Source organism: Manacus candei, unplaced genomic scaffold (genome assembly GCF_025592945.1).
Source record: "Manacus candei isolate 608988 ecotype Guabito, Panama unplaced genomic scaffold, ASM2559294v1 h1tg000008l, whole genome shotgun sequence".
In the NCBI taxonomy this organism is placed as follows: domain Eukaryota; kingdom Metazoa; phylum Chordata; class Aves; order Passeriformes; family Pipridae; genus Manacus; species Manacus candei.
Window position 1 is genome coordinate 29,603,566 of NW_026138056.1, and position 16,476 is coordinate 29,620,041.

Here is a 16,476-nt window from a genome sequence, read left to right on the forward strand (position 1 = left end):
TATACAATGGAAAGTATTAAACTCCCAAGAATATTAGCATTATTTGCCTCTATGTGACCCAAGTGTATAGAAATATGTCTTCAAATGGGAAAACTGACTCCCATCTATGTTCTTTCCTTTTTTTGGTGCAGTACCTGTGTATTCAGGTGGGCACACCAGGAGCAGAAACCTAATTTTTAAAAGGCTTTGTAAAGGTTTACACAGACAAAGTGTAATACAAAAAACTACTGAAAGAATTGCCACACCACTTACCATGCCTACTTTGCTGACTGTTTCGCAAACAACTCAAGGGCTGATTTCCCAATGAGGAGTCAGCAGTGGGTACTGGATGTGATGGAAGTGCACAGGCAGAAAGCAGCTGCCCAGTGCAAAGCATTGCTCCCAGAGTAGCACTGCCTCCCACCCTGGGACTCGATGCAGCCCCTTCCATGAAGCTACGTCAGTTTACACCAGTTGAAGAACATGTGATTGCATCGGCCTGCCACGAAACAGGACAGCAAACACAGGCTCAGCAGAGAGAGGCTGGCACCATGCTGTCAGGCAGCAGGACAGCAGTGAGAGCCCAGCAGGCTCCCTTAATCTTCTGGAGGAATACTGGCTAACTCTGGTTTCTCCTCACTCTGTCTACCGGGATTCTGGAAGGACTTAGATGCCTGAGAAAGTCCCCTCCATACACATTTTGAATCCTAGAGACACAGGCAAATTAAATAATTTTGCAACTGTGGTCTACTTTGTGCCATTATGTTTTGTTCATACAGATAAAAAAGCTCATTTTACAACAACAGTAATACAAGTACCTCTAAAAACCAATAACACTATTTTATGAGGGTGAGAGAAGCATCTGTACAAAAGCTGACTGCATCCAAAACTCCTTATAAAAAAACCCATGCTACTGGGAATACATTTGGGGAAACTATCTTAACCCCCCCCCCACCATATCTTAATAATCCTGATGCCATTGCCAGGTTTCCATTTCTCTACAAACTTCCTTTTCTCCCTCAACCCATAAAGCTGTATTTCCTTTACTTCAACTACAGACCACTGTAACTAGACTCAACCTCAGTGTCACTTCATTCCAAAAACAGCAAGATGCCTCACAAGCCACACTGGTTGCTTTCCAGCCTGGGGGAGGCGGGAAAGGGGGGAGGGGGGAGCATGCTAATTAAAAAACACATACCAAAAAAAAAAACAAACCCACCCCACCAACAGTAATCACTCAACACACTGTTCCAATTTTGGATATTTGCATTGTCAACAGATAAATAATTTTAACTTAATTGTGAGTCTAGGCCTATGGACAATATTAACACTTCATAGGTGTTAAAGTTTAGGATGAGGATTTTTGATTTCCATCTGATTTACTATGTAATCAGTTGGTCTAATTCCATCAAAAAACTATTTTGATTAAACACCAGTTAAAAAATCACCGATAGCTACAAGATGTTTTAGCGCCAGCCAACCTGCTGTATAACTGCTGTTTTTTATAAACAGTTTTTCCATTCTGGCTTTCTGACCATCTCTTTCCATTTTCTGAAATAGATATAAGCATCCTAAGTGTTAGGGACTGCCAATAAAACTCCCAACTGGTAAGAAAACAAAAGGCTCGGGATTTTTTTTTTTTTTTAACGCGGCTTTAGCAACATTTTTGATCCACTGCAGAACAAATATGCAGCTCAGTGGGAGAAGCAAAAGAAGGAATCAATATATTTCAGCTAGTCTGTTAATGGGAAACAATAATGAAATGCGTGTATGTAACATGACATACATTTGTTCAGCAAAAACAAGAGTTCAATAACTGCAAGACCCTTTTCAGGCCAGCCTGAACAGCCAGGCTATGTTCTAGGGACAAGGATAAGTCACTTTTCTCAAAAAGAAAGAAATCATGAGTAAAGTTCACAGCCAAACAAAACAAGCAGAAATGAGGAACACCAAACTTGCTACCAACATTAAATGAAAATAAAAAATATTTAAATTAAATCCCTTGAAGGACAAATGTTGATTCACTCATACTACTTTGTAGAGTATTTCCAGTTTAAGTTCCTGTAACAGAATTCTTTATGTAAAAAGGCTCTAATTTTTGACATTTTAAAACAGTGTCCTCACTGGAAGGAAAGAATGCATTGAATTTCCATTTTGCTAGAAATCTCCATTCATACTGGAACACAAAGAGATAAGACAGATTCCCATAATGATGCTTGGAAATAATCTGCCCTGAATTTCAATGTATTATTACATTTTCGAGTATACTTTGCATTTAATTACTCGCTTCACCAGTGGTTGCTCATTACACATAAACCATGTCAATCTAATCACTCTAAGCATTTGTAAATTGCTGGTCTCTAACAATATAGAAGATAATGCATTTTAAGGTCACTATAAGTGTTTTTTACAATATATAGTACACATTAATGTACAGTAATGTACTATTCATTTCAACCAGGCTAGGACGAAGTCCATATCTTCACCATTTAACTGAATACAGCAAACCACCCATAGAACATATTTTCTAGATATTAAAATACAAATCTAAGCATTTTAAGTTGCCTGGATTCACAATACAGTGTTAGGCAGCAAGAACTGGAGTCAGCAAGAAGTTTCTACCCTCCCATCATCATCATGTGTATGTCAGCACTTACGGGGCCAAATCTAACTCATCTTCGAAAATTGCGTAACCCAGCACCAGTCTAAGGTGTTTCTGAGTTACAGAGCATCTATCCAGATGAATGACAGAAACTTTCACATTTGAAATCCAGTACCCATGCAGGTACCTGTTGTATCCCAAATAAAACAAGGATCAATCTTGTGACATCTGAAATTCTGCACTAACTGGTACAAGAAGCATAAATCTTATTAAAACTGGACAGAAAGGTCTTAATAAGGTTACAGGGGGAGATGGCAAGGAACACTGTGAATCCATGGTCCTTCCCATATACCATTTTCAGGTCTAAAAAAATTACTCAGAGATATTTTAGAAGCCTTTTTCTCTCCACTACATAAACGAAAGGATGAAGATGTGAAAGTATGGCAGCTTCCTTTCCCATCCCATATGCAGGCATAGCAAGTTCATCACAGAAAAGTACATGACATAACTTTTAAGATCATCAGACACCAATTAGTAACAATTAACAAATTTTAATACTAATTATTGAATGTGTGTATCTTCAAAATTTGCTTGCAATGTTTAAGTCTCAAAGAAATAACTCTATGTTGTGTATTCTGGATATGCTGCACACGCAAGGGGATGACTTGTGGTCACCGCTCTGCAAACCCGGCCACCTCGGTTGGACTGGATGTTGGCCCTCAGGCTTGGCATCTCTGGCAGGATCTCAGCACAGGTATTTCAGCCCTGTTTTCCTTTTCTTAAATAAAACAAATGCCTTGGAAACACACTAACTCTAAACATATAAAAATTAAGATGCTACCTTGGAAAGCCTTAAACAGAAGGAAAGCGAAGGATCACAGTTGCAAAAAACAGGTTCATTTTTATTTAGCAATGCTGTTGCTGCACTTCAGTATTTGCTAAGCATGCTCACCATTGAGGGTTTGGTACTCCACCACGCTAAAAAGGACTTGTGAGCCAGGAATGGGCAGCCATAATTGCCTTCCCAATTACTGGTTTCACAAAAAAGTGTATTTAAAATGAACTAAACCAATTATCACGTATTTTTTCTCACAGGGACCTACGTGCCTGGCCATGCAAGCGGAAAGGAAGGGTGCCTCCCAGGCAGCAGGTTTCCCTCACCTCCCCAGCAGCAAAAGCAACATGAGCAATGCCCAGTGGCACTACAGCAACCTATGAGCACACACAGGAAAGGAGAGAGCCTGGAAACGTCTGCCCTGGGCTGGCCAAAGAGCACAGAAGGAGAAAAGAGAAGGATACACCTGGGTCTTGTTGGTCACCTCTGGGAAAGTTTAAAAAAACCTGGGATTGGAGGCAAAACTAAGCATGCTAATTTGGGACAGCAGGGAAGTTCAATTAAACTTTTTTGTTCTTATTTCGGTTGCATTACTAGTTGTAATTACAAACTGCAATTAATGAGCAACATCAAACCAGGTGTTCTTACTGCACTGGCTGAAGTTCTGAAACCTCATGTATTTTCTATTGTATGCCTGTGAACATCTATTTTCTACAAAATGATGATTTTTCCTACTTGTAAGAGATGCAAAGAGGGTTCAAAAACCCATTAGTGAAGTACCTACTGTCTCTGCTGCCCCTAATTTTGATTCTGTCTAGATTAGGAAGTTGTACACAACAGTTTATGTAGCTTAATACAGCCTTGTAATATGGCCTGTCTTATGAATAGATATATCAATATGGCCTTTACTTCCTGAATTTCATGTGGAAATAAAGCATCTTTAAACTATTTAAAGACCATTGCTGAAGACATACAAGAAACTCCACTTGTTTCTCTTTACATTTGCTGGTGATCTGGGATCAGTAAGGATGGCAGCAGCTCAAAGAAATACTATCACTTCTATAATCTCTCTCAGGATCAGGCAAGTAGAGCTCACAAAAATCAGATTAGAGAAGAGGCAGTAGGGAATTCCCCATACTTAGCAGAAGGCTTTGGAAATGCTGCCTCACTGCTTCTCAGTAAAAAAACCTTCACTGGATCATCTGCATTTGAAAACCCTCCTCCTGTCTGGATAGAGACATATAGCAGGATATCTCTAGTGAAAATAAAACCAGATTGCCTTTATTTTCAAGATCTCTTGCAAATAGATACACAGGTGTGGTATTTCTGAGGTCAGAAGTTATTGTCTGACTTTGGAAGCAGCCATCTGAGATGAGAAGCTGCTGATTTTAGATCACTTAAAAGGGTATGGAAAAGTAATCCATTTGCCTTAACATCCTAGGAATAAAGAGACTTTGCTCTTTTTTATTTGTTTGTTTAAATTACGGGATTTCAGAGAAATTAAACCAAGGTAGTTCACAGATGTATCCAACTGTTGTAACTTCTGAATGAAACAGGTGATGTGAATGAAAGTTTCAAGGGCCAGGGCTGATCCTGATGCTGAAAGCCTGGAGGAGGTATTACAAGATCAGAATTAAGTCCATGTCCTTATCTCCTCTATCGGATCTCGAGCCTAGAAGTAGAAAGCACAATCCTTCAGAGGAGGTGAATAAGCAAGAAGCACTGCCTTCAGCTAAAAGATTCTCCCAAATCTATGTTCAACTTTAGACAAAAAAAAATGTAGCAGTTTTCCTGTTCAGAGCAGGAGAGGTGCCAAAAAAAGGAGTTTATTTTTGGGTCTGACTATGCAAAGAAATAGTATCACAGAGTTACAGCCCATTATCCCTGGAAGCAACAGAATAACACTAGTAAAAACATGCAGAGGCCCAACGCCATCTTTTCTTCTTAACCACTCCAGAAACCAGCCCTCTTTCAAACCACCACAGGGATGCAATGCTACCTCATGGGAGAAGAGCCTTCACTAAGAACCTGAAGGACCACCAAGCCCAAAGTTAAGCACAGTTCAACTGTCACACAGCTTGTTTTCTAAAGGATGACGGCTCGCTCCATTTCTAACCTTCTCTTTCCTCCCTATGCATGTCCTAGCTGTGATATCCCACCTTTTCCTCTGCACTATCCAAATGCTTGACAAGCCCTTCCCTGACCCACCTTAAGTGATAGATGTTAAAGAATCCACAGATGCTCTGCTGCACGTTTCCCACTGTTTCAGTGCCCTCAAAAGCACACAACTAATTTTGGCACAAACACAAGGTTGCAAGTGAGTGGCTGGGGGCTGGAGGAAGGACAGAAAGACAGAGAGAAGAATACCCTTTTTGGAACTGATGAAACATCAAATCCGAAAACACTGTCTGCTTATCCAGTGCCCAGGCACAAAGCACTCTGTGCTTCTCAGTCTGCTGCTCCAGCAGCTGGACCTACCAGCATGGAAAGAGAAACACCTTCAAGACCAACCACTTCTCTCTTGCTCTGCAAAAGTAGGGACAATCGTCTGAAACAGTGGTGGCCACACATGTTGAAGCAAAATGTCAACATAAATCCTTAGCAAACACCAGCTCACCCTTATTCATTTCTCTGATTTCTCCATATAGCTCTAAGCCAGATAAGGACTGCTTTCCAGGGCCTTATGAACCACCACTAACCTGGACCTAAGAGCAGCAAGAACTGCATCACAGTGCTCTCTTTAAAGTATTTTAAAGTAGAAAAAACAGGGGGTTTTTCTCCTCTGGCAGTACTCAAACTTGTCATAATTATATTAAAGAAAGGAACTTGTTGAGAAATATGAGGTAAAAAGCATTTTTGACTCAAAAAGAATTTTTTTCTGCCATTTCAAAGGGATATCCATGTATACATAAGAGATCAGGTTGGCTCAAATGTTTAGCTCACCAACTTTACCAAGTCCAGTTTATAGAAAGTGACTGCACAACTTGCTCTCTATGTTAATATGAGGTAGGCATCAGCCACTTTATCTGCTGAAGCAAAAAATAAAATTTAAGTAACCATCCAGTCTTACAACCGCTTGTCATAAAAGCACTGCCCATCTGAAGTTCAAATAACCTTTTATCCAAAATGTTACAAAAATACATTAAAGATGGTAAAACAATCAGCTACAGAAATTCACATTTCAGTATCTAATCATGGAGGCATTTTACCTTCCCTCTGATTCTGTGCTGAGTGACCATAACAGTCTTCTATAGTTTGAAGCAACACTTAAAAATCATTAGGACTGCTGTGGAAAGGTTTTAGGAGACTAACGGATTCACACTTGTGGTTAAGTAATTGGGCTGAAATCCCAAATCCGCTTAAATTAGCCGGACTTTTCCATCAACTTCAGCTGGGTCAGGATTTTATGGAAATCGGATTCTTTATGTCTTGCAAAAATACAAATAAAAAGATCTGTGCTTTTATCCAAGGTTCAAGCAACAGAAGTTGTTCAGTTTCCTGTCTTCATTAGTTTTGTTGTCAAACAACAAATACCACCCACACATGTACTTTTTAATACAATGAGACAAATGCCACTGCAATCATCATTTGTGACTGGAAAGTTTGGCAAGGTGCCAGAGCAGTGAAAGTGATCCCATCACAGATTGTTCAGCAATTGCTACGTGCTCTGTTCCACAACATGCTACAGTGAAAAACATGAACACAAGTTTGTGAAACTGAAGCTGATCACAGAGCCAATGAACGCTCTTTTCATTCACCTTGTATTCAATTTTCATTCAATTTTTGTAAATAAACAAAAACACTAAGAGTTTCCCTTTTAGCCTGCCGTCCTTCTGTAGTCTTTGGGCTGGCCTTAAGCTGCAGGAATAGTCAGGCTGCTCACTATTTTTAGAAATAAGCAATTCAGTAAATCACTTGAAAGTATTATAAAGCCAGTGGCCACTCTTATTCTGAGGGGAAAAAATATAAAAGCATCATTGCTCGATCTACAGCAGTATTTACAGAGCAGACACCAGCAAGGACCAGCCTGTTTGTTGCTGCCCAAGCAGCAAAGCTCTCATCTTTGAGATACCGATTTATCCCACAGTTTAAGAATATCTCTGATGCTCTCATAACACTGGAATTTATAATCTAGCAGCTGGGAAAACACAGAGTAGGACTCGAGGGTTCAAAGCCGATATACAGGATTCAGGCTTCTCTGTAACTTTGGATCTGAAGAAAGATCCAAGAGCACAGGATCAAGAAACGCACAGATGGTCTCTGCATCCACACTTGTCACAGGACACATTACAAATGTTAATTACCAGCCCATGAAAAGCACTTTCTCAATGCTTAATTTTCAGATGAAAAAAAATGTGACTTCTATCTTCAAGGAAGATCCAAGAAACTACAGGCTGGTCAGCTTCACCTTGATCCCTGAGAAGGGATCACAAAACAGGGAGGAGTGGCTGATACACCAGACAGTCATGTTGCCACCCAGAGATCTCAACAGGTCAGAGAAATGCGCCAACAGGAACCTCAAGGAAGCTGACAGGAACCTCAGTCAGGGAAAATGTTAAGTCCTGGACATGGAGAGGAATAACCTCAGGCACCAGTGCATGCTGGAGGTCACTCAGTTGGAAAATAGTTTTGCAGAAGAGGCCCTGGGTTCCTGGTGGACACTTGGTTGAATATGAACCAGCAATGAGCCCTTGTGGCAATAAAACCTGAACAGTGTCCTGGCCTGTGTCAGAAAAAGTACTGACAGCAAGTGGAGGAAAGTGCCCTCTACCAGGCACTGGAGAGGCCACACGTGGAATGACAGGTTCAGTTCTGGGATCCCAAATACAGGAGAGACATGGACATACTGGACAAAGTGTAGCAAAAGGCCACCGGGATGATTTCAACCTGGAGAAGGCCTCCAGGAGACCTTGCTGCAGCCTTCCAGTGCCTTAAGGGGGCTTATAAAAAGGAGGGAGAGGGATTTTTCACATGGGCAGACAGTGACAAGACAAGGGGCAATGGTTTTAAACTGAAAAGAGGGCAAGTTTAGATTAGATGTTAGGAAGAAATTCTTTACTCAGACAGTGGTGAAGCACTGGAACAGGCTGCCCAGAGAAGTGGTGGATGCCCCCTCCCTGGAAGTGTTCAAGGCCAGGTTGGGTGGGGCTCTGAGCAACCTAGTCTAGTGAGTGGCAGCCCTGCCCATGGCTAGAGGCTTGAATCTAGTTGATATTTAAGGTCTTTCCACTCCAAACCATTCTATAATTCTACGATTAAGGGACTGGAGTATCTCTCCTATGAGGAAAGGCTCAGGAAGGCAAGACTGTTCAGCCTGGAAAAGGGAGGGCTTAGGGGAATCTTGTAAATGTCTGTAAATGCCTGAATGGAGGGTACACAGAGCCAGGCTCTTCTCAGTGGAGCCCAGTTCCAGAACCAGAGGCAACGGGCACACACTGAAACACAGGAGGTTCCCTCTGAATATCAGGGAACATTTTTTCATTGTGAGGGCAACCAAGCACTGGTACAGGTTGCCCAGAGAGGCTCTGAAGTCTCCCCTCCTTGGAGATACTAAAAACACATTCAGACATGGTCCTTGGCAGCCAGCTCTAGGGGACACTGCTTGATCCACAGGGAGATCAGATGATCTCCAAAGGTCCCTTCCCAGCTTAAACATTCTGTGATTAACAGAGAGTAGCACATCTCTATCCATTGGTATGTACTGCATACCTGAAGGCTGCCAACTGATAATTCTCAACTGGACTCATTCTAGACTGAAAAGAATATAACAAATAAGGATCAAAACTGTCTGTGGATTCACCTTTATTCTTGCATAGTTACAGTTTTCTAATACAATTCCTTTTAAGGGCAAAGTGGTTATGTTTGGTCTGTGTCTGAACAACAACAAAAATTACATAAGAAGTCCTCAACAAATTACTCCCATTCATTCTTTATTATGGGAGAGTGGAATATCATCCTACAATCTCACCACTCCCAGCTCTGCCTTCAGTAATCCATACTATGTATAAACTTTCTAAATTTCATAAGGAAGAAAAAAATTCCCAAATCTAGAATGCATCTTTGACACCAACTTCACCAGGCAGGTTTTCACTCAAAAACTGTAAGAAACCAAATTACAGTTGAAATTTAAAAATTAATTAAGTTTATCTACTTACAAAATTATGGTTAAGCAGCTGGTGTTTATCTGACTCTCGTCTCACTCTTTAGTTGTTCCTCACAGTCCATCAGTATCCATTCATATCTCATGTTACTCTTCTACTTTGTAGAAGAGAGTAGAGTAGGATCATGTTTGTTCTGAGTTTGTACACAGCCTAACCTAACGGGATCCTGCTCCAAGATCAAAACGTGAGTTCCAGTGTTCTAATAACTGGCAGTATTCATAAAAATAACATTATCATTATTAGTCTGAGAGAGAACATTTGATTTTACTCTTAGGTTAGTGTGCAAGTTCCTATTGTGTCTTATGAGGAATCTCCTCCACTAAGAAAATCTGGTATTTGAAGTTTGCATTCTGCAAATTGCCTGTTAGAATACATTTGCACACGCATATGAAAGGGAAATTTAATAGCACTTTGTTAATCAAGTAAAAAACCTTACTTTGTTTTATCCACGATGAGCCTATAGTCCATTCAAACAGCAAAGCTGAAAGTTTCATTTAAAGGACAGCAATGAATTCACACCTGGTTTTAGAAAGAATGCAGAGAAAAGGGGCAAGGAGCACAAAGGAAATTCAACCCAGCCGAACAACACACATAAGTAACAGGCAACTGATTTCTTCCACACAAACTCTGAAGATTCTTCTGCATGCCATGTACCACACAGATGTCTCTATCTTTAAAACAAACAAAAAAAGAGGGCAAATAAATCAACCCAAAACATAACAAACCACAAAAATCATGTCCAAAAGCACACTTTTTTATGGACTAAACTCCTATCAACATCTGTCACCCTTACTCTGAACCCTATGGCATAGACTTGTAAGTGCTCTGTACTGTGTATCTGTCACAAATTTCACTTTGTGAGCCCAACGTGTGTGAAGTTAAAGTCTTCCTTACACAGCTTGGGCTTTCATATTCCTCCAGCATCACCACACAGCTCTCTGGGCCTTTAGTTTTCAGACTTTTCATCTAATCATTTCCTATGATTTTGGAAGCTACATATTTGTAAGAATAAATACATTTGTGGGAAATTGATCCTTCTAAACTACCAAGAGGTGCTCACAAGCAAGCCAATATCTGGAATAGGTAACTCCAACAGGTGAGAAACAGGAGCAGTGCCCACAGTCAGCCGGGTTAGGAATGTCCTCTGTCCATACTCTCTAAGCCTGTGGACAGAAACTGGGCTGGAAATAAAGTGGCAGCTCAACTAGGTTAAACAGAAGAAAACATTAATCTCTTCACTATTTATAACAGTAGAGAAAATACTGCAACAATCTGGTATGTTATCACAAGCCCATGTTCACTACTACCCTAAATTCTCAGTCATAGTGCTCTAGTGGTTTACATGTAAATTAGCATAGCTCTGCTACTTGCAATGGGGCTTTCATCCAAGTACCTGATAAACTCAGCATTGCAGGTTGTTGATGGATCCTACTTCAAAACTTCCTCTCCATATCAACAAAACCAGCACCAACAGGGTGCATTAGCCCCAGCATGGTACTAACGTGGCTGTCTGTGGCATCTGAACTAGGCTTCATACAAAAGATGAACTAAACAGGACTGCAAATTAATCCATGCTTCAAGACAAAGTACTGGTAATTACACTTTTTTTTTCACCTAGTTTCAAATGGCTGGAAATCCAAATGCAGCCAAAGCAAGCACAAAAGGAGTTTCGCGTGCAAAATGAGTCTGTACAATCAGCACCTTGGTGTTATTTGTTTCTCTACACAGAATAATGAATTAGTTCTGACAAAGTAGGAAAACACAGTGCTTCTCAACAAGGCTTTACAGGCTCTCAAAGACTCTCTGGCTATTCTGCCATTACCCACCAGCCACACACAGCACACTCATGCCTCTTCCAGCATGTCAAATAGCACGAGCGAAAAAGCAACAAAAATGTTCTCCACTGTTCTCCACTTGGACATCTACATGGCTACAGCAATGTAAAGAAACAAATTTTGTATATTCCCCATGACTATTAGTCTCTCTTACTCTCTTTTCTGCCATATCTGTTCTCTCCTTCCAAGGTTTCACAAATTGGAGAAATAAGATCCATCTTTATAAAGTACTTCTTCCTCTCTTTCTGTTCCCATGTTTAAGACTACTAGTGGTGCAGCCACACAGTGGACTTCTTTTTTAAGGAGACAATATGGCTCTAAGCCTTAATGGCACAACTACTTTTTTGATCTTGACTACCGGACCAAATTCCCACGCACCTTTTAACAATATTAATTCCATCACAGACCTATGATGCATTCATCCCTGTATCACAGCCAGTCCACAGAAGTGACTTTGCCAAGAGCCCCTGAAACCTCTAGCTTTAAAATGCCATTCCACCCAAGGGCACACACATCAAGTATATGTGTGAATTACCTGTACCTGCACCGCACACCAGAACTCTGTGTGATGTTTTTTAATTGCATTATCCAGATAGCATACGCTGCAAAATCAGTACCCAGACCCCTTTGCTTTCAAATCTGATTAAATTCTGAAGCTTTTCAGGACATCTTTTGTTCTGAAGAGTACTGGTCACTGCAACAATTTACAACCTCTCTCAGCAGTGGACACCCCTTCAGCTTCTTTTGCTCCCAGTCCCCAGCTCAGAAGGTCAGGTCCGCGAGTCAAATGCTGCTTATTGTACACCAGTTCTCCACTTGGCAGGTATCTCATTTGACAAACCACAGCCAGATCATGCCAGTCCTATTACCCTCCCACAGTCTGCGGTTGGACCTCTGCATTCATTTTATACCTGCTTCTCTCAAGTTTAATCTGTTGCTTTAAAATTACTTGGAAGAACACTCAGATTAAACTTTATATACTCCCACACTAACAATCCCTAAAGACATACACAGAAACCAAAGATAATTTCTTCACAATGTTAAATTGTAAGTTTTCTTAGTTTATGGTACTCAAAAGTATAAATAGAGAAAGCAGAAACCGAGCAGGTCATGACAGTTAGACATATTCTTCCAAAGAGGGTAACTATGTGCACCTGGTTACCAAAAATAACTGGAGAGTTGGTTACGTACACTAAAAGTAGCCTAATAGGTATTACTCCACTCATCACATCTATGAGGTAGGTTTACTGTCCAAGGAAGTAAATACATGCAAGAACTATGTTGCTACATGCACACACACTCCTAAGTGTAAGGTAGAAATACCAGCTACCTTTAACTGTCCTACTACTTGAAAGCATGTTGAGGGCTGACAAAGAGAACAGTGCACTCTGACAGCCCACGTTATATGCAGATTATACCTATGTAATCCAGTTAATAATTCAGATTACTGTGCTCCACTTGAGAATTTAACTTTTTTTTTTATATTGGTTATACACAGGAAGTTCCTCTAAGCCTCCTTTTCCACTTAAGACTTTCAGTACAAACGGGAGACGGATGGGATCAGAAGCACATTATGGTGCCTTTCATTCTAAGGCTACCAGTCAAGTGCCAAAAGGTTTTGTAGCAACCAAGCTGTTCCAGCCTGTCAGGCCTCAGCACCATGGATGGTTTGACTGAGGCACATCATAACCACAACTCATGGCCTCTCACAAACTCATCCTACTCCAAGGACCCAATGGCATTGCATTGATTCTGTCAGTACTGTAACAATCTTGCCCCGAAGTAATATGGAGATAACTTGTATTTCTGCTGCTACTTTCCTTCACAGATTTTTTTAATGTGTTCTTTGTTTTGAATTTGTTTCCTTTTTTTCTTTTTTTTTTACAACTGTGGGTACAGGGAAAACCCCAATGGTAATATGGCACTACTACTTTGCTAACCCTGAACTCTGGTTAAATAAGAATCATTACCCAGAAAAAAAAAGTTATTCAAATGGATGCCCTTTAAACTTCCATTTTCCATAACCACTGCACACCTATCACATGAATTCTCCACAGAACCACACAGAGACTTAATCTTACTACGTTGGTTATCCCAAGAGGAAAATAATTACAGAAAACTCTCCCTGATAAAATCATTAAGCCTAAGTCTGCGGGATCTCAGCCGGGGGTGTGTCCAGCAGGTTGTTCCCAAACGCACCGAATTCCGCGCACTGCCCGCGCACGCTTCCATGGGATCTGAATCGGGCCTTTGTACAGTACCGCTCCATTCCCAAACTTTCCAGAGGTCGCCCACCCAGGTCTCCTTCCTCCCCAAGGCCACCCCGGGCAGCCCGCACGGCACGGCTCTCCAAAACACCTCTGCGCACACGACCGGGATGAACATCCTTCCCACCTCCGGCAGCCCCGCGCTTCACCCAGCCAAGTCTCCACTCCCGATGCTCAAACCTCTTCAGACACCGGTGGCGCCCCACGCTCCCCGCCCGCTTTTAGCCGCTTTTCGCCGCCCGCACTGGCCGCCCCCGGAGCCGGACAGCCGCTTCCCCTGGGACTTGTTGAGCGCCGGCCCGTCCGCCCCCGGCGCCCCCGCAGCCCCCAGCGCCCGCCCGCTTCCCAGCTCCGCTCCCGGCCGCAGCCCGCCCCCACCGCTACCCGGCCTGGTCCGGGACGCTGGCCGGCCCGGCGCGCCCCACCCCTGCTCCGCACCCCCGAGCGGGCCCCTCCGCCGCTCCCGCCCTCCCGGGACGCACCTTGAGGCTGCCCCGGAGGAGGCCCTTGCCGTGGCCGGTCAGCGCCGAGGGGGCGCTCCCCAGGCCGCCCTCCTCCTCCTCCTCTTCTTCCTCCACCTCCACCACCACGTCTTCGTCTTCGTCCTCCTCCTCCAGCGCCGCGGCGGAGCCCTCTCGCCGGGGCGGCCTCCAGGCGCTCTCGGGCTTGGGGGGCCGGACCGCGTCCACCTGCGCGGCCGCCGCGCTCAGCCGCCGGCTGCCCATGCTGGAGCGCTTGGCCAAGCGCCGCGCCTGCATGGTGCCTCCTCCCGGCCGGCCCGGCCGCCTCCCGCCGCGCTCAGCCCCAGCCGCGGGCAGCGGCCCCGCCGAGCTGCCCAAGGGGCGGCGGCGGCGCTCACCGGGGGGCGGCGGTGGGTGTGTGCGGCGGGCGCGCCGCGGCCATGGGGGCCCGCGGGCGCGGCCAGGCGGGCCCGGAGCCGGCGCGGCCGCTGCGCCGCTCGCCCACCTGCTCCCGGCGCTCTCCTCCTCCTCCTTTCCCAGCGGCTGCCGCCCGGCCCGGCCCGGCCCGGCCCGGCCCGGCTGTCGGGCGCGGCGCGGGGTCCGCTCCCGCTCGCCCTTCCTCGCCGCCGCCGGTCCCCGGCGTCAAAACCCGGACTGGATTCCCGCCGGCCGCGGCTCCGCCAGGCGCGGCGCGGGGCGGCGGGGCCGCGCTGCCTTCGCCCGCAGGAGCGGGCGGGCTCCCCTGCGGGCGGCACCGGCCCCCGACACACACCCGCCCCGGACCCGGGGCACCCCACCGGGGCACCGGGGCCCGGGCCGACCCTGCTGGCGACGGGTCTGTCTAAACGGCAGGAGGGCCGGGAGTGCCCGACAGGACATAGAGGGGCTGGAGCGAGTACAGAGAAAGGCAACGAAGCTAGTGAAGGGTCTGAAACACAAGACTTACGAGGAGCGGCTGAGGAGAGGCCGGAGGTGTTTATTCCTGGAGAAGAGGAGGCTCTGGGGTGACCTTATCGCTCTCTGCAACTCTACAAATACCTGAAAGGAGGTTGTAGCCAGTTGGGGGTCGGCCTCTTCTCCCAGGCAAGAAGCGACTTGAGGAGAGGACATAGGCTAAAGCTGTGCGGGGGTGGTTCAGGTGGGACACTAGGAGGAATTTCTTCACAGAAAGAATGATTAGACATTGGAATGGGCTGCTCAGGGAGGTGGTGGAGTCACCGTCCTGGAGGTGTGTAAGGAAAGACTAGATGTGGCACTTAGTGCCATGGTCTAATTGACATGGGGGTGTTCAGTCATCGGTTGGACTTGATGATCTCAGAAATCTTTCCGAACCTAATTGATTCTGCATGGTGCCTCCGCCCCGCCGGCCCGGCCACCTCCCGCCTCGCTCAGCCCCTGTGACTGACAGCCTCCACCTGCAGGAGAGGCTCTCAGATGTCTAGGGCCTCGGTGAAAAAATTATTGTAGCTCTCCTCCCTAAAAATGATAAATGGGGGCAAAAATTGAAATTTTGGAGAAAAAAAAAACCACATAAAAATATGTTTGTGGTTTTTTTTTTTTCCAAGATAAATAATTGAAGCAGTGTTATCTACACCCAGTTGGGGAGAAAACTATCCAGACAGTTAGGGAAATAGTTATGGTTTAAATTCTCATAATTCTGTGCTTAAAGCTTTAAAATACCTTTCTGAGAAGTTTTTTTTTTTATATTAAAATAGTTTCCCAACAGTTTGAAGTTACTACAGTCATCATTTAAATTTATTATAGGCTTCTATGCCATTTATTAATGCCTCCTGAGACTGAATTATACTTAACGTTGTCATATGCTTTTCCTAACCTCTTCCATTATAAGTCTTAAGGCTACATTTACATGTTATTTTTGAGCCATAATATTTTTTCCCATTTACAAATGAATCACAGTAATTCCCTTTTCAGTGTTCAGTACCTTTTTCCCTGCACATTGTTTTAGCCACACGCCAACAGGCCAAGTGTACACCTAATATGTCAACATGGGGCCAAGCTTCACCCTAGATTAATTTGTCCATCAAAAAGTGATTATATTTTTCATTCTGGAATATAGCATACAGCACTTTCTAGGCAAAAAATTATAGATAATACAGTACCCATTCTTAAAGAAATAATGAAGTTATTTTTCATGTCCAACTATGTAAGTTGTTTGAATTGTTTTCAACCCAATCCACAAAGAAAGTTGTTTTCATTCATTCTTTCAAGGTTCCCAGAGATTATACGTCCCTGGAAAAGATCTGCAACAAAACTGCCGGCAAATTCTGGTGTATCAGGTCTCAGCAGTATTTCCCCACCAATCCAAGTGTCTCTTC

At 43.9% G+C, this 16,476-nt stretch overlaps 1 protein-coding gene across 5 annotated transcripts in view; it reads right to left on the reverse strand.

Annotated features, from left to right (window-relative positions):
* Positions 1–14,574, reverse strand: part of ZNF704 (zinc finger protein 704) — a 130,456-nt gene extending 115,882 nt beyond the window's left edge. For all 5 annotated transcript variants that reach the window (XR_007900282.1, XM_051770289.1, XM_051770280.1 and 2 more), the window contains exon 1: positions 14,162–14,574. Coding sequence is in view for 4 of the 5 variants with exons in the window: in XM_051770289.1 (XP_051626249.1) it covers positions 14,162–14,437 (276 nt within the window). In the remaining variant the exon portion in view is untranslated. The remainder of the gene's footprint in view (positions 1–14,161) is intronic.
* Between the last annotated feature and the right edge of the window lie 1,902 nt (positions 14,575–16,476).